The sequence below is a fragment of the Erithacus rubecula genome, assembly GCF_903797595.1.
Source record: "Erithacus rubecula genome assembly, chromosome: 6".
In the NCBI taxonomy this organism is placed as follows: domain Eukaryota; kingdom Metazoa; phylum Chordata; class Aves; order Passeriformes; family Muscicapidae; genus Erithacus; species Erithacus rubecula.
Genome location: NC_136688.1, coordinates 36,481,653 through 36,504,083, shown reverse-complemented (window position 1 = coordinate 36,504,083; position 22,431 = coordinate 36,481,653). Strand labels below are relative to the sequence as shown.

Sequence of the window (22,431 nt, the reverse complement as noted above, 5' to 3'; positions counted from 1 at the left end):
GTTCTGAAAGTGCTATAGCAAATTGTTGCTTTTTTATATAAAATAGCCTGTTGTACGTACTCAGAGTGGCATTTGTATGTTACATATTAAATGGCAGTTCACAGTGAAGTCCTGTGAATAACATTAAGGTGTGTGATTGTTTGACAAATTCCACTTACCTAAAGCTGTGGAAACAAGCTGAAAATGGGAGTGAAGACAATTGTCAATAACTGGTGATGCACTAGGAGATAGATAGTCCAGTTTGTATTTTCAAAAGTAATTCTTACTGGAAAGAATTTCACATTTAATAATCTGAATGTATTTGGTCAGTATACATAAAGCCTCTCTACATGATATGAAAATTTGTTATCAGATGATAATGTTTATCAGAAGGAGTGTTTTGGTTCTTCAATACAGATAATTCCAGAGTGTTCAAGGAATTCCTTTATCTGGTTATATGATTACATCTGAGGATACAGCATAGATTTTGAGGAAACCATTTGGCCATTCTGAGTCAGATCAAGAACCATTTCATGATTTCTAGGGGAGCAGTGTGTTATTTTTACAAAGGTGTCCAGGCTTCATGGGAAATGAGCATTTATCTTAGTTATTCTGGGAGCTGTAGGGAATGCATTAGCTATTCTCCTTTAAAATCTTTTTAGTAGGCAGTTTGGAATTTGGCTAGAATGATGAGGTTCTAACATATGTAGCTTTTAAACAGATCTCCATTCATATACTTTAGAAGTTTATACAGAATTTAGTAATTTTCTGCCAATCAGTGATGGCAATCTTGAACCCATTTTAGTAATTTAGATTGAACCATTGCATTCTTGAGATGATATCAACAAAATTTTAGATTCCAGTAGGAAACAGATATGCATATATCTGTTAATTTAAATAGAAATTAACACCAATGTATAAAAATCTATAGCATAAACCAGTGCTGTCAGCTAATACACTGAAATTGTAAAAGAACTGTTGTGAAATTTGGTAATTTTACTCATTCTTCTTCACATGCTTTTATTGGGTTTGTCTTTTTAAATATGTACATTTAATATAGCTGTATGGCTATAGAATATAATTTAAGAATATTCAAACTGATGGTGTTTTATCCCTGATTTTCCAGCTAAGACATTTAGGAAATGATGAAGTACACATTGTCTGGTCAGAACATACTCGAGATTATAGAAGAGGAATAATTCCAACAGAATTTGGTGATGTTCTTATAGTTATCTATCCCATGAAAAACCATATGTTCAGTATCCAGATCATGAAAAAGCCTGAGGTAAGGATTTGTTTTCTTTAGTGCTTCCTTCATGTGTTTAACATGAACTGAGTTCTATTTAGAATCTGAGGTTTTGGTAGAATAGATTGATCCAACAAGGTGGTATCTTAAGCATGGACAGTTGCAGTGATGGTAGGAGAGAAAAGGAGGAGCTCAGTGAGTACAGTGCACAGTAAAATAAGTAAATTGAAATTGCAAATGTCTGATGCTATGAAGCGTATCTGCTAAAAACATAATCTGGAAACAAAGCTAGAATATTCTGCATAATAATTTAAATACTACAGTAAACTTGTCAAACTTTTGAATCAAATTTGATACAGAACCAAGGTAGTTGAATAATGGCCTGTTCCAACTTCCTCCATCCATGTCATATTTTTTCTCTCCAACTGATTTTTTACTTTCTTCTTAACTCCACACAAGAATTTGGGGACGAATTCAGTAAAGCAAGACCATTCAGCCCTTAGGCATAAGAACACACATTCTTTCTAATAACTGTTCCTCAAATGTCAGTGCTGACTCTGTTCTTAAAACAGTGGTTTAGGGTTGTGAACACTAAACTGACTGAGGAAAAGTAGTCATGAGTTTTTGTACTCTCTAACTTCTGTGTGTGATGTTACTTGCCATGCATTTCTATACTTCATTAAAATTATTACTACAAGCACTTGTATTAACAAATGAGGTATGGCAGAAATAAGATTCCCTCATTATGATGATTGCCTCTATCTGTTGATAGGCATGAAATAATAGTCAGTCTTGTTATTGTTGGATTACTTATATTTTTAACTAATAAGTATATTCTTTCTTTTACTACTTTAACTGCAAATAGTTGTATTATTGGGAGCATGCAGGTTAAAAAGGAAAGCAAAAACTGCTGAAAACAGGAATTGCTTTCCTTGTATGTGGAAAAAGTGCTTTCCATCAGATTTTAGAGAGAAATGTAATGCCAAAATATAAGATCAATCTGTTCTGTTCACCTTTTGGGGGCTGGCTATGCTAAATATTGAGATTTTTCTACTGATCTCACAGATAAAGTTTGCAATTAAGCTTCAAAAAGGTGAAACTTTTGCCACAGATTTCTTCTGTAAAAAGCTTACAGTCTTCTTGTTAGATAGTGTAGACAGGAAGAAGAAGAGATGTAAAGGAAATAGAAGGTGAGGGTCAATACACCAGTAACTGTATGACATTTTCACACTGGGTTAGGCCTTATAGACATGTCAATAACTAGAGCCATGATAAAAAATATTTTAGAATTTGAGTAATTACTTCTTTTTCTTTTTACCATCTATAATATTGTCATCTGGCCTATCAACCTCATAGACATTATATGCATGACTGTTCCTAGCATTTTTGCAGCAAATGTTGAAAATTATCTTTGATGAGACATAGTATTGAAATAGTTGCTTAATTTTTTTCAAATGCTGTGTTATCTGTTGCCAAGGATATCAAGCAGTTACATGGCTGTATATTTCCTCAAGAGAAAAGGTCTGACTTGCAACACAATAACTGGTTTGATTATCTAGCCATGAGGAGGGGAAAAGACATATATTTGAGTGCTCTATTGTTAATGTTGATTGCTAATTGTTATAGCTATGATCTTGTCTTGCTTTATGTTGAACTTCTTAATTTTTTATTCAGGTTCCATTTTTTGGTCCACTCTTTGATGGTGCTATTGTGAATGGAAAAATTCTGCCTATTATGGTTCGTGCAACAGCTATAAATGCAAGCCGTGCATTGAAATCATTAATCCCATTATACCAAAACTTGTATCCTTTCACTCAAATGGTTTCCAAGACATATACATTCCCTTGCAGTTCTACAGATATGATATTCATGTTGTTTTGGGTTTTCAGATTAATGTAGGGATTTTTTATTTTTAATGGTGATGGTGCCTTTAGGGAGCTTATACCCATAGAAGAGCATTCAGATGAAGACTACATTTTTTAATTGAATAAAGAATAGATTAAGTGCTAAAAAATTGCCTGTTTCTAATGTTTTGTAGTATGGACTTATCATTTTTGTTAACAGAATTATTTTAATGACCATTTTGTGAATAGTCTTTCTAAAATAGCAATATCATGATGTTAATAATCTTTCTTTCCTTAAGATATTAAGTAGTTATCCAGTATTAGTGTAACTTAGTTTTATTTTCTAGTTCCAAGAATGCTGCTTTCCTTCAAGGTGAGAAGTTTATTAAACTTCCATCATAGAGATTTTCTTATTCAGCTCAGAATACCAAGCTGATGTCAAAATCATCTTAGTGTCTTTGTAAACGTGTCAGAAAAGACTGTCTCTTTTCTATTATTGCTGTTGGAACTGAAATTGTATGTTTTGGAGGAGCTGCTCTTGAAAAAATAGATTTATCAACCATAAGTTAAAAACATAAGGTAAGTCAGTCACTTATACCCCTTTCCTTGCTTAAGATTGAGTTCTGTTAGTTAAATCAACAAGCTAAAATCAACCTGTTGGTTAAATTGACAAGAAATTTTAGAATTTCATAAACTGAAAGGTAAGTTTAAATTCTGATCCAAAAGAATTCTGTGTGTAATTTCTAACCAAGCTGTAAATACTAATACTTGTCATGTAATAGATTGTATCTAAAATAATATTTTTTCTGTGGCTGACTGTTAATACTTGCAGAGTTTTGGATTAGCTATGGTGAAATGGATTTACAGATGAATGATGGATGTGTTTTATGTGATCACATTAAGTGATGTTTGTGCCATTTCTGTAGATGACACACGTTGATTCATTGTATTTTCATGTTTGGAAAGGTCCGATCTTTCTGTCATTACTCAAGTAGCTTAGTCAAAAAATTTAAAATGTGTTATCATTATCATCATCGACCATCAAAAGTGATGGTTTACACATTATATTGATTGATTATATTATATTGTATAGTGATGAGCAATTGGAAAACAATTTACTTTGAAATAGTAAACTTTCAGTACCAAAAAAGCCCCACAGAGTTGTATGTTTAAACTGCAGAGAATATGAAAGGTTTATTAAATTCCTTGGACGTAGCTTGCCAGCTCAATGTCTAGGAATTGGCCAGTTCCATGGAGCTGTGCACTGCATTTTTGATTCAGTTGTCCAAATTGTACTTTTTAATACACATCAAAGCACAGCATGTCATTTATGACATAATGTGGCCTCCATTAAAATGCTGATATGTCTCCTAGTATGGTTAGCATGATAAGTGGAAAGCATTATGTGTATTTGATTTTAGATAGCATTGGTTGGTGAGTGTCATGTCATCACTTTGGAGGCTTATGAAGTACCAGTTGACTGGACACTGATATTAAAGGGTGGCTTTATTAAGTTGTCAGTGGAATTACTTTTCCATCTGGCTTGGAGTATCTTATATTAACTGTTCGGTATAATAATTTAAAAATTAAAATGGGGATGTGGCAAGTTCTTTAAAAGCTGTTTACTTGGTGTGAAATTAGAAAAAAACTCTACAAACTTGAACCCTGGCTTGAATTAGGCTCTGAATGGAGTCAGTTGTATCAGTGGTGACCAGCAAATAATACTAAACTTCAAAGTCTGGCCTAAGTCTCAGTGGTATAAAAACTTCTTGATAAAAAATGTCATGGACATGCTCTTGGTGTTCAACTCATGGCCAGACTTGAGGTCAAGAAGGACTTTCCCTCATGCAAGAATGGCTAAGAGTGGTGGATGTTTCCTGTAACATGGATGTGTTCTGTTATGGAGGAGCATTTGAAAGTTGAATCTAATTATGTTCCTGAGATAGAGACTTGAAGACGTCAAGGACTGTCTTTATTGTCTCCTGCTTTTTTATCCTCTGGGATATTTTAGCTATGGCTGCAGCAGTTAATTTCTGGCTTTTAAGTTTGTAGTGGACTAAAGGGTGTGGGGAACAGGCTTATTTTATGGTCTGTGGTTAAATAGCTTTTCTGGAGATATTAGTGGAATTAATGTCTCTTGCAGAAGACAGACTGGATTCACTAATCAAGGTGGCCTTTCCTTGTGTTGGAATGTTGCTGGAGCAGAGAAAAAGAGGGCTGAGAGTGATGAAAACAATACATTTGAAGAGGGAGGAAAAAGGGAACAAAAAAGCTGTTTTTCAGAAAGTACACAAAATGGAAAAGTGAAGCTGATGACCAAGGATTTCCACAAGTCCAGGACCGTAACAGTGTCAGTGAAAGAGAATCTTGAATGTTCTTGAAACTGATCTTCATTTTCTTACTTATGAATCTCTAACATACTGAGCAGGGTTAAGTTTATTAGGAATTTGGATGATGGCTAATAGATATCCAGTTGAATGTGGATGTCAAGGGCACAAGAGTACTTGAGACTTGTCAAACAAAACAGATATCAGCCACTACATTTCTGAATTAGTCCTTCTTTTTACATTAGTAGACCAGCAGAAATAGTTAATTTAGCCAGCATGAGTGTTTGGATTTCTCTCTGCCTGCAGGTGTGTGGTTTGTTTTCTGGTACTGTGTAATATTTCATGGGCACTTTTTGACTTAGTATGGAGTTAAAGGTATATATGTAGGTCTGTGCTTATCCATTTTTTTGAAGAATGTTTATAATATCACCTTGTAAATCTTGTGCTGATAGATCACTCTAAGCTCTTAATTAAACTAAGACTGTTTTGATTTGCTTGTGTATGGACTGAGAAAAAAATTGGCACTGAGTTTGGCCCTCCTGCTTCCAAGAAGAGCTTATCTATCCTCTGAGACAGTGCATTTTCTAAGTGCAGAACTCACTGAAAAAATCAGCTGTCATTTGTAATCAGCAGGGATATTCAGTCCTCTTCACATAACCTGATTGCAACTTTTTCCTTAATGCGCTGGTCTGTTAATCACACTGTGGCAATGGTAGTATGTGTGAATGGTATAATAATGGTTGCATGGATACCAGAAATTCTGGTCATCTCCTCCTTATAGTCTTCTCCAGCTCTGAGTATGTGCCTGAAGTAGCTTTCTGAGATTGACATATTCTGTCAATCATCTTCCTCTTTCTGGAGTTATTTTGACATTTCTGATACTTAGATAGCAAAACACTGTAAAGATTTTATTTGGTTAATGATTTTTAAAGGTTTTATCTGCTCTGTGGTTTTATTCTTTGCTCAGAATACTATAATATGTTTCCATATTGTCATGTTTTTGGGCTTAAAAATTCACTAAATTTATCGAGAAACATTAGTCATGCATGGCAGGTGTCCTGCTTTATTTAATTCTTAACACACTCATTGCTGCAGCTATGTGAAGAGAATATTGCTATTTTGGGTGGAGTTTTTGTATTGAAGTGTGGAATTTGCTTTAATTTCTCCTTCAAGGATTCTCTGGACCCCCAATAATTTTTGGTGGCCTGACTCTCTTAAATCAGTACCCTCTCAGGAAGAGGTGGCATACATGCACATGGTAGCAGGTGACAAACACAAAATTCTTGTGGCATCTTGCTAATGAAGCAGCAGTAACCCCCTCTGTCTCATAGCTGATGTGTTTCTTCTCATTGATTTGCCATTGTCTTACAAAGTGCATGCTTATCTCCTGAGTATGCTCAAGTTGCACGTATGTTAAGAAAACTTCTAACACTTGAAATACAGGTGTAATATTGGGACTAAATGTTGAGAACAATAGTTTTCACTATGATGTAGAATAGGAAGGACAATATTTAGGGATTGTGAAATACTCTTTATTTAGTGAATTGCATTGAAATTCTTGATATGGAGAGTTTTATTCATGGCTCATGTCTCAGACTAAGCACTTTGTCACATTCTGAATCAACCATGTGTGGGAAATGGATCAGTATTAAGTATTTGGAACAATAGAAATCGTGACTTCATATACAATTTTATTTGAACTTCCTGAATAAACAGATATCAGCCAGATGTCAAGAGGTACACCTTGACATAGTAGGCACCTTCAGTGATCCAACTTTTTACAATTATTGCAACAAAGCAGTACAAATACTGGAAGCTTTGTGGGAGTGAAATTGCAATTGTGAAAAAATTAGTGTCACTTTCTTCATTGTACACAAATTCTGGAGGACTGACAATTATTCCAAGCTATCTACACTTCTGGTAGTGCAATTCAGACATTTTCTGTCTTACACAGTATTCCCCAATTACAGGTGCTACCTAAGACACACAGTAAAAGCTAAACACACAGTAAGAAAACATCTTTATTATCTTTTAAATCTGAAATTTATAGAAATTTTAGAATACATGGAATATGCATGACTGTTTTATCCTTAATCATCATAGCATAATTTTCACTTCTTTCTAATAATCTGCAAAATCTTTGACCTAGTGCCAAGAACTGGCATTTCTTTTTGGAAATTTTTTTTTGGTCACACCAAATTCAATTCAAACCAATTCATTTAAATAGTGAAAATGCTGCTTTAATTATTCCATTTAATTTTTTTTTAGAATAAGTTGTAATCTGAATGATTGGATAAATTAATCTTTGTTATCAAAACTGAAAGTTTGGCATCCTCCTAAATTTCTTTATATTGTATGCATAATCACTTGGTACTTGATGTATTGTAGCTAATTTTTTGACATTTGTCTTCTAGAGAAAGAGAAGGTATTAACCCCATATGGTGTCTGACAAGGCAGTAACTTATTTATGAATAAAGTAATGTCTGTGAGTGGTTTGTTAAAAGTCTGATCTGTATTAGAAACTGATCACTCAGAAAAAGCTTTTCTTCTTGAGGGAATACTCAACTGCCCCAAGAAAGGGTTTTATTAGAACTGGTAGTGTTGCTGTTTGTTGTTCCTACTTGACTATTTCCTGCCTCAGGATAGAATTGCAGGCCCTGGAAAAGTGAAGAAAGTGTTCTTTATTAATGACATACAGGGAGCAAAGAGTATTCTTCAGATTTCTGGCTAGATTTGTTTCACTTAATTAAGAATATTGGTTGTATTTGAATTTTCAAACTGTAACTTGTGAAGGTTTTGAAGATTTCTCACTGGTACAGAATCTTAAAACTGCATAGCACTGATTTTGGCACTGCCAGTTACCTTTTCTCCAGGAAAGTTTCTATCTTAAAGCTACATGAGCATCTCCAAGGAAAAAAATGTATAGAGTGATCCTGCATCAATGACAACTGGGTATCAAATGGGAGAGGTATAAGGGTTGTTTGCTCTCATAGTTTTGGTGTACTGAAAGGAATAATGCATGAAATTATGATTGCTCTTCTAATATTTTCTGGTTTCAAATTTTTTTCATCTGCCATATGCCAACACTCTGGAAAGTTTGCTGTATTTCTGGCAATACATTTTTGATACAGGACATTTAATAAGCTTTTAACATACCTGTTAATTATTTTTTTCTGCCATCACAGGTGAGAAGATATCAACATTAAAAAAATGCTTGATACACTTTTTTTAAAACTACTTTATATATTTTATACAAATAATTATAAATGTCGGAATTTCAGTGAATATTTATTCCATCCCTGATGCTTACTGTTATAGCCTTATCTGATACGATTTCAAGTAAGAGACATGGATGAGTTCATCATATGACCCCTGCTGGTTTTTCCCAAAGAAAACACAGTTGTTTCTGGAATCTGTTTTACTGCTTAGCAGTGAAAATTGTTTTCCTAGTTCAAGCAAGACTCATAAAGTACAGAATATGATGTTCAGTCATTCCTGTACTTTGAATTTCTCTGGGTGTTCTCCCAGATCCTAATTCTGCTGACAACTTTGATATTTTAATAATTATAAATGTGATTAGTTAATTAAATGCCTACATATAATGATATAACATGAAAAACCAAAGATTTCCAACTTTCTACTTGTAGAAGTATATAATTATTTTAATGGATTTTTCAGGTATTCAGTTTTAAGGAATCATGTAACAGTTGCACATTATAAGAAACCTAAATATAAGAGGAAAATCTTGTATCTCTATATATCTCTATAGAGTTGTGTGTGTGTGCCTCCTTGTAGGTATGCAACAATAATAGCTATCTCTCTTTTTCTTCCAAAATAATACACAGATTTATGTATTTTTTTGTGATTTCACAAGTATTTTTGAACAAAAAGAGGCTGTTGTATGGAAAATTGGAGGGAAAATACCAAAAGGATGTAATGCCAGGTTACTTGTATGGCCATGAATAGCTAAAGTGCTCAGAATGACAAACCACTAATGCCAAAAAAAGAAAAATGCACAGTACTTAAATAACTGCTGCATTTAAGATTGTTCATGTTCAAAATTAATGTTTTAATAAGTTATACAGAAAATTAGTACAGTTTGAAATATCTTATGTAAAGGAATTGGCATAATGGCAATACAGTGTAATAGAAGAATCTAAAACAACTTTGGTGTGAATAACATCATGTTGAAGTTTGCCCAATTTAAAAAAAAGGGGAAAATAAAAAAAAGCTAAATGAAAAAGGAGCTAAGATTCCAAAGCATAAATTGTGCTATTTATGTTCGTTAAGTATGGTTTCAAATCCTGTCTTAGGGACATCTTGCCTAACTATATATCTCATGCTGCTCAGTAAATGAGAAGAGTATTGATTGGCATATGCTGCTTAAATCGATCACCTTGACAGCCAGAATTACAGTAATCTGTCAGTATTAATGACCATCTTTCAAGCCTTGATACCTCTTCTTTGCTTGTCTCGTCTTGCCTTAGTTCTGTTTGAAGTGCATTTTCTTGAAACCTCTGGTTTTGTCAGGGTAGGTACTTTTGTAGGGTTTTTTGTCCCCTGAGTCCAATTTATTGGCTTGATCATGCAATTAGAGTTAAAATACAACACCAGGGAGCAAAAGTAGGCAGTGTCCTGAGTAACAATTGGACCTCAGAGGTAGTGCAAGCCTGTTCTCAGCCATCATTTATTAGTTACCTGTTGAAAGAATAGGATTGTTTTGCAATGAATAATTCCAAAGCATCACTTTAAATGCCTTTGATTTTAGCCGCTAGAGACAACTGATTGAGTCAACATTTGTGGTAGGCTTTTAAACTCTTGCCTTAGTGTTTGTCATGTAGACACTTCAAATAACTGTTGGAGAAATACTTGCACATGTGTGTACCAAGCTGCTATGTTTGCTACATTTTCACATAGTGAACATAATTTCACAAAATTTCACTTGCTTTTCATGTATTTCTAATGTGAGGAGTAAGTTGAAGCATGACATTGTACTGTTAGTCACGATTCTTTGAGTGTGATCATCCAGACAATTCCTGATCCATCAAGTAGTCCATCCATCAAATCCATGCCTCTCAAATTTGGAGACAGGGATATCATGTTGGACAGTGTTGGATGCTTTGCACAGATCCAGGTAGATGACATTTTTGTCATCTCTTTTGCCCCTGCCTCATGTACCAGTGTGGTAACACTGTTGTAGAAGGCCAACACATTTGTGCATGATTTCTCCTTAGGACAGGCACGATTGAGCCATGTTATTTCCTAATGTGTTTTAGTATAGTTTCCAGAAAGATCTGCTCCATGAGCTTTGCAGGCATTGAGGTGAAACTGCCTGGCCTGAAGCACCTGTTAAAGGGGTACAGTTTAAGCACATGGGTTTAATAATGCTGTTGTTATCACAAGATATCTACAACATATTTCATATCAGCAGTACAGCTTTATTTATTAGCTACTCTTCCCTAATGAAATACATGAGACTGTCTTGAAAGTTAGCAAAACTGATTGACTGTAGTAATGTAGTTTTCTATTATTAATTGCATTTATTAAGACCTGAGTGCTCTGTTGATGTTGTAAACACTTATGGGGGACACTCAAATCTTTTTGTATTGTTTGGAAAAATATATTCTATATTCTTTTACTTCTACGTTCTTTCATAAATGTAATTTACCCATCTGAAGGAGAAATATTGGTTCTACTGATTCCTCAACAAAATATGGGTAGGCTTATAACAGTGGCATTCTGTTTTAGAATTGGAGGGCAGTGAGTTATCCTGAAAAGCAGTGACCTGCTTTTTCAGCCGCCTAGAACTTCTCAGTCTGGATATGTCATTACAGATCCCTTGAGGGAAGGAAATGTTTCTTGTTACAGCATATTTTTAAGGGAGGAAATTTTTGTATGTTGTAAGCTGAAAGTTAGTAGTGGAATCATTCTTTCATTCTAAAAATGTGTTTTTAAAGTCTATAAATCTGTTCTGAAAAAACAATCGCAGGGAAAAGGCTAAGAGTCCTTAAACTGGAATGAAAAAGATAAACTAATCCAATGTTACACAGAGTTGATTGCCTTGTGTGTAACACAAAGTGACAGGTTTTTTGTTAATACCTACTTAACCTTATTAATTAATTAAACATTTTGGGTAACAAAAGCCCTTTGTTAAAATGTTAAGACTCTTGCCCCCTTAAGGTGTTAAAATTCATAGAGATTTATTTGATAGCTCTCAGAAGTCTATGAATAAAATCCTGAAGATAAAACAATTTTTCTTGACATTTCTAAGATGTAAAGAAAGAAATGTTTTTAAACTATTTAAGCCCTGGTTTTATTCTGCAAAAAACAGCATTGTGTATTGATTTAATCCTTTTTATAAATTCACCCTCATAACAGATAAGGGATGTGCAAACAACCTGAAAGGTTTGTATGTTAAAACACAAAAAACCATGTATATATAAAAATAAGTATGTGGCATTCCATATGGTTGATTCTGATATTTAAATTGGTGGGAAATGTGGGAGATTATTTATAACAACCAAAACTGGCAAAATTGTAGTGGTTGTGAGATAGTGCTGTTTTTGGGTGAGTTGAATGAGATATTGGCAAACTGTTTCTGCATCATTCTGCATATGGTAATCAAAACAGTTGGGGCATGCTTTCCAGTGCCAACAGAAGGATTAGAAGATGATAGATACAAAAAAAAAAAAAAAAAAAAAAAAAAAGATTAATAGAAACTAGCACATTGGTTGGCTTCATCCTCCTGCAGGTCTGTATTTCAGTTATTGAAAAAGGGCTTATATATAATACCTGGCAGTATGTGGAAATATCTAACTGGAGATGGAATGTACTTCATGTAAAAATAATCACCAGTGTCAAAATTATAACAAAAAATATAATAGTTTATTCTGTATGTACCACATAGAAGAAAGATTGAATAAGCCAACATAAAGCAAGGATTAAAAGTTAGTGTTACAGTAATTGGAGTTACCATATGGCAGTCCGAAGGACGTGAGTCCTAATCATTGCCTGGCCAATCAAATTAATCTCAATATACTTTCTAGACATTGAGAAAATAGTTTAATTGCTGATTAACTGCATCTGAATGAATCCATGGGTCACAAATACATACATCTATCTCCTTCTGAATGCTTCTCCTCCCAAACACAGAAGAATGCATGCTATTAGAAAATTGTTTAATTTCAGCTTGCTAAACCATAGTTACCATCCATCTGTTCATGCCAATTGTGGAAAAAGGTCAGTTTTCAGCAAAGCCATGCATTTCACAGAAGGTATGTGAAGTGAAATTTCACAGGGGACATGATGGATCCTGATTCTTAGTGATAAACCTTAGGGGCCAGCAGGGTTGGCATATGGTTCAGCATGATATGAAGGCTTGGGTTCCCTGGCTTCACTTCTTTGGCGTGGAGCTGATAAAACCTGGCTCTTAAGTATTGTTTCACTGGACACCAATCATGGGCAGCAGGAACTGCCCACTTAACTCTCTGTGGGAAGGAAGCCCAGGCTGTGTTCACAATAGTACCATTGTAGTGCTGCAGACTGCTCTCAACAGCTTGACAGCATTAGGGAGGAGGGTAAATGGGCTGCTTTGCTAATTGCTGTTCAAAATATAAAAAGAGGGAAAAAACTGAAAATTCATATTTGTTTTCTCCATTTAAATAGATACCTGACTTTGAGTTTTTAAAATCATTCTTAAAATTTACTTTACTGCCATCCAAAGAGGCTTATAAGTAGATTATCTGCTACTGGTACTGCAGCAACCTGAGGTAAAAAAACATTCTCATCAACTATAAAATTTTTAAAGGGTAGTTGTAAATTTCATTGAAGTACAGATTGGAATTAATGACAGAATTTCTCACTAAAGAAATTTGCTTTGTTATTAGTAGTGTGGAATGGCAAACAAACACATACCTGTATGTGCAGTCTTTTTACTAGACAGCATTTAATATTAATACAATTTTTATTTGTGTAATTTTGCTGTTTGGAGTGATTTCTTAATGAAAAACCATTTGGTGTTTTCCTTATCAATTGATATGTCTATATATGCAGATAAAAGTAGAAATTTAAATACTTGAATGTATGAAAACAATAAGCTTAAGCATTCATACTAGTATCATAGAGTAGAGAATTAGTTTTGCTTCTGTATTCTTTACACCTATCAACCTTGGTTACTTGAGTTAAAATTGATGTAATGCCGGATGTCAGAATGAGGATGAATCCCTCTCCCAACATCAGGAGTTAGTTTGTGGGGCTGCAGTTCCCCTCTGGCCTGTAGTATTCCACATTTGTTTCAGTCATCACTTCAGCCCCCACCTGAACATCTTTCATTGGTTTGTTTGGTACAGCAGCTTCAACAAGCTGCACTGCCATGGCCAGTGGCCCTGCTGCCTCCTGCAGACCCGCAGCTGCCAGGTGAGCGCTTGTGTCTGACTGCAGGAGCAGCGCTCCGTCACTCGGAGTGCTTGAAGCACTGGCAGCTGTAATGGGCTTCAAAACAATTAGCACAACCTACCTTATAGATTCATTGATTCCCATCTTGGATGCATTATTAAGACAAATCCTCCCTGTAAGTTGGAGTGGGAATTCTGCCTGCATATGGGCTTCAGCACTGTTTTCTTCACTGTTTTGTTTTCATGTCCATAGCCTGTTACTAAAATGTGGATGAGTGCAATATTTTTAAATACTGTAATTATTCTTCTAACTACCCAGCCAAAGTTACAGTGCTCAGGTATTTGTCATTCCCATTCTGCTAGCCATTTGACCTGACTTTTTAACTTCATGCTAAAATGAAGTTCAGGGTTTGTAGAACCGACAACATACTAATATATGGTACCAAAACTGATACTCTCTGCTATATATTTGTATTACTATGTTCCTGCCATATTTCAAACAGATAATTCATTGAATGCCCATTCTTCCTCTTACTGCAGAGTAGATTATATTTAAGTCAAGATTAATGGATAGATTCTGATGTTAAAACCCAGTCTCTGAGCCTGTTGTTCCCTAGAGGCATATAGTGCATTAGTTTAAGCCAATGTGCTGCTTATCATAGATACTCTGACACTGTCTTAAATGACAGTTTATTGTACTTTGTAGCTGCTTACTCTGGTAATAAAATCACTATATTGTGTTTTTGATAATTACAATATTAAATAGAAATTTAATATGATTACTGCACATTTAGATTCAGATAGTTCTTAAGTAATTGTCCACTGTAAAATTTCTGATTCTAATTTTTTCTCTCATGTAGTGTGTTCTGTCAGAGTCTAAGCTAAATATGAAGTTCAGTCACCTTAGATGAAAAAGTGCTGGAAAGACATCTGCAGTGCAAAGGAATATCTTTTATCATACGGGTTTTTACTTGAACCTTTGTTGGTTTATAAATCCTTGCATAAGATGTTCCTGTTTGCCAAAGTCCTTAAAATAAATAACTTCTAGGTTCTAGAGAGTTGAAGAATTTGATAAGTGGTCTTAATTCAGATCTTTTTTCCCTTAATTTTAAAATTCCTAGAAGTCTGAGGATAATATTTGTCATTTTTGCTGTCTAAGCAGATGAACAGAATTAGAATTCATTCAATAAATATTTTTCTATTATTATCTTAAAAAGAACACAAGCATTTTTATATGACTAGTATTTATATAGTTTGTATTCTAAAGAATATACTGAAATTAAAATTTATTTTAAGTTCACTTCACTTGCACTTTAATTCTACATATCTTTATAAGCCTTCTGTAAAGGACCTTGGAGCAGAGTGGTTACATTTTTCATTTCATAATTGAGTGTTTTAAGTGGTTAAACGTAGTCCGAATTTTATCCAATTCCAGCTTGTGTTAATGGTGCTCCACTCACACTGCCTTAGCACCTGTTATGGATTTTGAGTCATCTGGCAGCCCGTGGGACTTAGATAAAGAAGTACCAGGTGTCCTGCCTGTCTCTTAATTGAGACGCAATGTAAACAATATAGACTTGGCAATATGGTTATAGAAATGGATTAAAGCCCAGTTGTCTGCACTGATGCATCACAGCTTTTTTTTTTTTTCCCTAGAAGATGTTATAAACCACTGATGAATTTAGCGAGCTGTAAGATTTTGTGGAACAACATAAAAGTAAACAATGCATCAAGGATTTTCCTTGAAGGACAGTTTTGCAGGATGTTAAATATGTTGAGTTTTTGAATGAAAATGTAAGCATCAGTTAGAATTTCTTGCAGTAATTTAGCAATTTTGAAACTGCCCACACTGTAAAAATTAAGATTCTTACAGAAATTTAGATAAAGTCAATGCTTTTCGATATGTAGTGTACTAGTGAACTAGGCAGAAAACAATACAATTTACTTGGAAACACTCAGTGGCTGCAATTTTATCTAGCCTACACTTACCTTACAGGACTTTTAACCATATAACCAGGATAGATATACTGTAATTATCTCCTCTAACTGTAAGATAAGTAATCTTAAATTTAAAAACTCCTCTGAATTAAAAAATTGCCTGACAATGATTTATCACAGATTTATTGAACTGTTTAGTGGTATAAAAACTTAAAAGTAATTTTCAATATATTTATTCAAATAATGATGCAGTTATGTTTTGGAAACAAATCACAATATCTGGAATGATGGAATTAGTTTGTATAAATGTATCTATTATTTATTATCTTATTTTCTTCATGAAGAAATATACCTCAGAAATTGCCTCAAAAAGCCCTTTGCAGTTGCAGCTTGAGTTGAAAAAGAATGCCATTAAATATGTCAGATAATACATTTTAGGCTTGCCTAAATTCTACAGTCTTAGTCTGTTACTTGTTTTTCATATACATTCTCATTTTCTTAGTGAGAACATTATACATTATTATGCATTAATTACTGGATTGTAACATATACATTACCTGTTAAAATTACTGATTTTGAATAATTAATAGAGCCTCTTCTGTGGTTTTATAATGTTTTCATGAAATGAAACATAAAAGTTAACTTTTGAAATACATTTTTCATTTCTCTGAGGTTTATGTTCTATTTTTATGACTAATAAAATATATTGTTACATTTTATTGCAGAAGAGCTATCTTGAAAAAGTGGTTCAGTAGGAAAAAATCACCTAAAAAGACTATAAAATTTTTCATTCGTTCACCTGCTTAGTAATGTCAGGCGTAGTAATTTTTTCCTTCTCTTTCACTTAAATAAGTTGCATGAGATATGAGGAGAATGAACTGAATTCTGCCTTATGAATCATTGGTGTTGTGGCTAAGTCCAGTTTTATGTGCAGAAGCTTCTTTCATTTACAGCATAGCTGTCTAAACAGATGCACCTAGCTAAATATTTGTTTACCATTTTCAATATTGACAATATTTAAGAAACACAAAAAGACCCAGACTGACTTTGAGATGTCAAGGTGACTTGAGTAAACAGAAGATGCAGCTGGAAGGAAAAAACCCTCTTTATTTGTATACTGTGCAAACTAGATGTGGAAATTACTGAAATGCAATAAAGTGGGAACACCATGATACCACTTCTACAGAGTCACTTTTCAGAATATTAGAGAACTTTAACTATTCCTCTCAGTTGATACTGATCACTCACCTACATACAAAATGCTGCTACTTGCAGGGCTTCCAGCACTGGATCAATAGCAGCCCGACTTACATCCTTAACTCCTAGAGCCAACAAAGACTACAAATTGCTGTGACTCAGTATGAGTTCAGCTGCTTTGACAGCCACTGCACAGTCTCTTCTTTTAGAGTGAGATTTCCCAGAAAAAAATTCCATTTCTGTGATGTCTGTGGGTTTTGTCTCATCTTGCTGTAGAAGTCAAATTTTGCTGGGGCTAAGTTTTCCTTTCAGCTTAAAACCTTGATCCTAACCTGTACTTGTTATCTTTATGGGGAGGCCATTCTCCTTTCGCACTTTGATGTAAGGAATTGAAATTTGCTAGGAAAAATATGCCAAATAAAATAATTCTTTTCGTCATTTTAAATACCTCAAAATGTGGTGATTTATTCGGTGGGGTTTGCAGACCTTTTCAGGCCAGAGAGCAAAAATCTTAAAATCTCCTACCAGCATATGCTCACCACTGTGCTTCACTGTTTCTTTTTTTAGTTTGGCCCCTAATATCCTAGGGGCATTTTTGTATGTTGACAATACCACAGATTTGGGGGGTTTTCCTATAAAAAATGATGTGTGCTTCTAAATTTGCTGAGAAGGACAATATAGTAAACAAGAGAGTTTCTTCTTATATGGGTCTTCTTAAAATATAGTTAATCTCTTTTATGTAAATTTTATGTATATGCAATTATGCAAGTGTTCATTGATCCTACAAGAAAGCCTCTCTGGGTATAGAATTTTCATTTTCCAGATAAGGATGGAGCAGCAATTCAGTTTCTGCTTGTCTTAAATTATTTTCCAAATACCTGGCTAACAAAGTCATACTCTCTAGAATCATATCAATATATATTGACTTCTTGGATGATTTTGCTAACAGTTGGAACTGCCAGGGATGCAGCTGTACATGTATTTCCGAGAAAAGTTTGTAATTTAACCTGAAAAAAAATCCATTTTGTTATTTAGAAATGTTCTAGCTTTTTTCCGAAGAGGTATTTCAAGACAATCATTGAAACTCTGTCATTTTTCCTAGGTCTGGAACCAAAGCATCTACAGACATTGGTATGATAATATACAGTTATATCATGGTATACTACACATGTATCTGCACATACATATAAATACACTATTATGAGGAGGGAAAATTTTATTCGTGAAGATTTCATGAAAGTGTCTTGCTTCAACACTACTAAAATTTTATTTCATAAAATATGATTTCTTCTTAATCACAGGAAATGTGAATGCTCATCCATATAGTCTAATCATTAGGGTACTTTCCTGGGAGAGCAGAGTCCCTGGATTCCAGTCCATGATCAGGAAGCATTTATTATCAAATTGGTTTTGGAGCAGGCAGTAGAATTTCTTCTCCAGCCCATTTGAGAATCTAACACTTAGTTGTTCTGGTAATAGATGGATTACAGAGTTGTGAAGAGCTATATGCTTAAATAAAGTCTGTGAAGTCCTATTCCATGTTTAAACTTCTTTTTTCTTCATTTTTTCCAGCCTCAGGTTAATGTCATTTTAGGATTGGTATTTGGTCAAAGACTGTAGCAGTAATCATTCATCCAGTCCTTAACTAAAAAATACTAGATTGATTTATTGTAATGCATTTTAGTCAGCTGTAAGACTGAGAAGTGTGAAGAAGAATGAAAAGAAAATGTGTAGTCAGAATGACACAGTAAATTGTGAAAAATCAATAGTCATAGCAAAGGGAGAGTTTGTGAGGGGGATTGTTTGTGGACACTTGTGGAGACCTGATGCTACACATAAGCCATATAGAAGAAAGTGCAAAAGTGCCTTTCCAAAAATGTCAAGATTAGTGAGAGTGGCTTCATTTACTGACAGGAGGTGAGTGGTTGTGATAAAATGGATGGAATAGGTATGGACTATAAAGTTCAAATTAGTAGCCTGCATTTCCACTAGGGAGTGGCAGACTGATGGCAGTATCTGAGAGAATGTACCAAGTAATATATCCAGAAAGTGGATTCTGTAGTGCTCTGAGTAAATTATAAAAGGATTTAAAATGCATTTATTTAGGCCAGAGAAAAGGATATGGCAGTAACTGAAATGTGAGGTAAGAGCCTAGGTAATTTGTTCAGATAGATAGCTAGAAAAAGTTTTAGCTTAGATTATGCATAAAGAGTCTGCAAGATGTAGATGTACTTTGCCATGGGAATCTAAAGCTTGGAAGTGGTACAATCAACAGAGATGGAGAGTTATTAGGTGAAGACATGAGATGATGTTTTCCAGAAAGATTGGGCATAAGTAGGTGGTCTGATAGCCAGGCTTTTAGTGCTTGTTCCCAAGTTCAAATCAACAGGTCTAATAATGGGAAGTACAGTATTTTTAAATAATAGATCTTTTCTGATAATTATTAATAGAAATAATTACAGATTTAGAGAACAAGTAAAAGGGAGCATAATGTAAATTAAATACTAGCTGAAGTGACTACAACCTGACCTATGAAGATATGATTCCTGATTTTTTCTGGTACTGGTTCTATTTTTCAGAACAGGTTCTTCTGAAAAAGTTTAATGAAGTAATTTTTTTTTTTTATGCTTTTTGCAGTTATGCATCTGCAAGATTTTAGCTGACACATTTGGACGAGTGCCTGCATAACTAATGTATATTGTACATTTTTATTCATTCTGTTTTGTTCCAGTTAGCATCAGAAGCTAAAAGCTCACAATGCTGTTGTTTAAGTGTTTTGTCACTCTCTGTGCCAGTCTTTCTCCATTGGTTTGTCTGTGCATCCTTCCCAGTCCATCTTAATTGCTGATGCCAGTGGCAACATCTACTCGCAGTAAGAGTACAGCTTCCATTGGCCTATTATTAGTAGTCATTGAGTTTGTATGTGCCACTCAACCTGTAAGTGCTAATAAGTCTTTCCTAGAGAGCAGTGTTTTAAAGAAATAAATGTCTAGCCTATTAGAAGTAATGTAAAAATTAGCTACCATGAGTTTATGGTCACTCTTGCAGACAGTTGCATTCGAATACAGTGTAGAACAAGATTATCTCAGCCACAAAGGCATATAGAATTGGAGTTTCAAAATTACTAGGATGTTCTCAAAATGTAAATGAATAGAAGATAAAAGTATCTCATCTATGCAATCTCTAATACAGAAACAGAGTCCTTCTGAGGATAGTGTGTAATTTCTTAGTGTGAGTAAAGCAAGCTTTGGACTTGGCATTTGCCTCAGATTTTTTTTTTTTTTTTTTTTTGGGTGTAAGGTGGGTTATGCTTTTAACAAGCTGCAAATGGTTTGGGGGATTTTTAGGATGAGCAGCAACCCAGCAAAGTGAATTACATTTCTTTGGGTGTACTAAGTGTGCATTTGAATTAGACTTCTAGAACTGATATAAGCATATCCTCTTCACTGTGTAACAAAAACATCATTATTGTTCTCAGTCAGCATCTATGTTGAGGTTTCTGTATTTGGTTAGGAGATTGCACCAAGACTAGAGAAAAATAATGTCCTTGTCATGTTCAAAGCAGTAACTTTCCTTCATTTTGCCTTATTTATGTATAAGCTTTGGATATAATAGGATAAACTAAAAGGTTTCCTTTAGAGACCTCTGAAAGTAGAGCATTTTAAAAGCAAGTAGGTGTCTCTACCGTACTTTTTCATGAAACATTTTACCCATTCAAGCAGACTTTTAAAAACAGCTTGTTTTGATAGCAGCCTGTTCTCCTGTGGGCCTTCAGCCTTTGCTTCCTGGCAGCACCTTTGGTGCGAAAAGAGAGTGATCAATTGGGAGACTATCAGTGCCAGCATGCATAGAGTGATAAGTTAACACACCACTGGGAATTTCTAGGGCCCACCAAGATACTTCACTTCTAATGTGCTAACAAGCTCATTTTTCTACCTCTTGCCTCTTCAGTTATTTTTTTTTCTCAGAAGAGCTTAGAAGTTGAGTGCATCAGGCATAATGAAAAGCTCTGTAGGAGGGAGAAGCAATAACCCCATTTTTCCCTTTTCAGCCAAATAGAAAATTAGTTTCTGGTAATACACAAAGGCCAGTATTTTTTGTGCAAGGGGCACTGCTGTGAATCAAAGGACTCTATTAACTGCAGAAAATTCAGCAGCTGTGAATCTCCCCCAATGAAAAAAAATGCTTTTCAACAAGTTGTGAGATACATAGTATTATTTAGACTTCAACCATCAGTTTCATCCTCTACCACTTATACATAGCCTCTTAAAAACTGTGCTATATTACTGTCCTCTGTTCAGGCTCAATACTGTGTTTATCCCCCAACCTAAGAATTGTTACAATGGGAGATTTTTATATTTTCTCTTGTCCCAGTGCTTCTATTATAGCTTCTCCAAACCGAGGCTTCTGCTGTGGTTCAACTGTCTCCAGATTCAGAAAGAATTCAGAGCACAGATTTTGGAGGGAAAACTATTTTCCAAGTTCACTATGTAACCAAGTTATGGTCTAAGGAAATATGATGGAAATAATTTTATTCATTGAAACTTGTTTCTAGATAATATATTCTCTATATTTTTCCAAATTAGGTAGACTGTAAAATCTACAGTAAATATTGTACAGGAAAAAAATTGCAAAAAATGAGTAGGAAAAGTTCTGTAATTGTAGAAGTGTAGTTTTGTAAGATAATATGAAGATTATTGTTTCCAACTTTCATTGGATGTTGGGAATTTTATTATCGTAACCGAGAATAGTATCGTTGTTTATTTTAAATGTTATCACTAGTAACTAAAAATGCTTATCACGTTTAATACAGTTTTTGTGTTTGGATTGCTAAAAAATATGTGCAATGTGAGTGTTATCTCCATTTCACTAGCTTCCTCACTGTCCCTGATTCCCCCAAAAAGGGCAGCAGATCTGAAATCAGACCCCAGAATTTTAAAGAAACTTGTTTTGAGTGCATTCCTCCACAGCATGCTGATTTGTTTGGGGTATTTTTTTTGGAAAACAGAGCTATGTAAGGAGAAAATTAACTCACTATCTGCAAATAAAATACAAAAAAAAGAAGAAAAAAATCGGGCACAAGTGTAAATGTTAGGGAAAATTTCTGATCTTTCTGTTTGTGTAAGATAACTGGAGAAGGTTTCCCTCATTCAGCACACTGAGTCCAGCTGGAGGACTCTGAAAGTTGTGTGAGAAAAGGTTAAGTGATTTCTCAGTTCAGCAACTATACAACATGAAGTCAGCATGGTAGTTTTTCTTGATAATTGTATGTTGCTGCCTGCTGCTCTACATTTTGACAGCCATTTCCATAGTTGCTTTTATGAACAGCAGAAATATTCTCTCTTTTTCTCGCTCTCTCTGTGCTAACAGCACAATCGGGTCTGCTGGAACAAGAAGCCTGGAGAGGGTTCTTCAAAAACAACACTTCTAGATACCAGTCTCTTGTCAGTAATATCAGAGGGGGAGAACACAGGAAAAAAGAAGAAGTGCAGTATTTTACTGTCAGT

At 34.5% G+C, this 22,431-nt stretch overlaps 1 protein-coding gene across 2 annotated transcripts in view; it reads left to right on the top strand.

Annotated features, from left to right (window-relative positions):
* Positions 1–22,431, top strand: part of RALGAPA1 (Ral GTPase activating protein catalytic subunit alpha 1) — a 126,807-nt gene that overhangs the window by 91,090 nt on the left and 13,286 nt on the right. For both annotated transcript variants that reach the window (XM_079310199.1, XM_079310200.1), the window contains exons 38-39: positions 1,106–1,264; positions 2,900–3,027. In XM_079310199.1, coding sequence (XP_079166325.1) covers positions 1,106–1,264; positions 2,900–3,027 — 287 coding nt within the window. The remainder of the gene's footprint in view (positions 1–1,105; positions 1,265–2,899; positions 3,028–22,431) is intronic.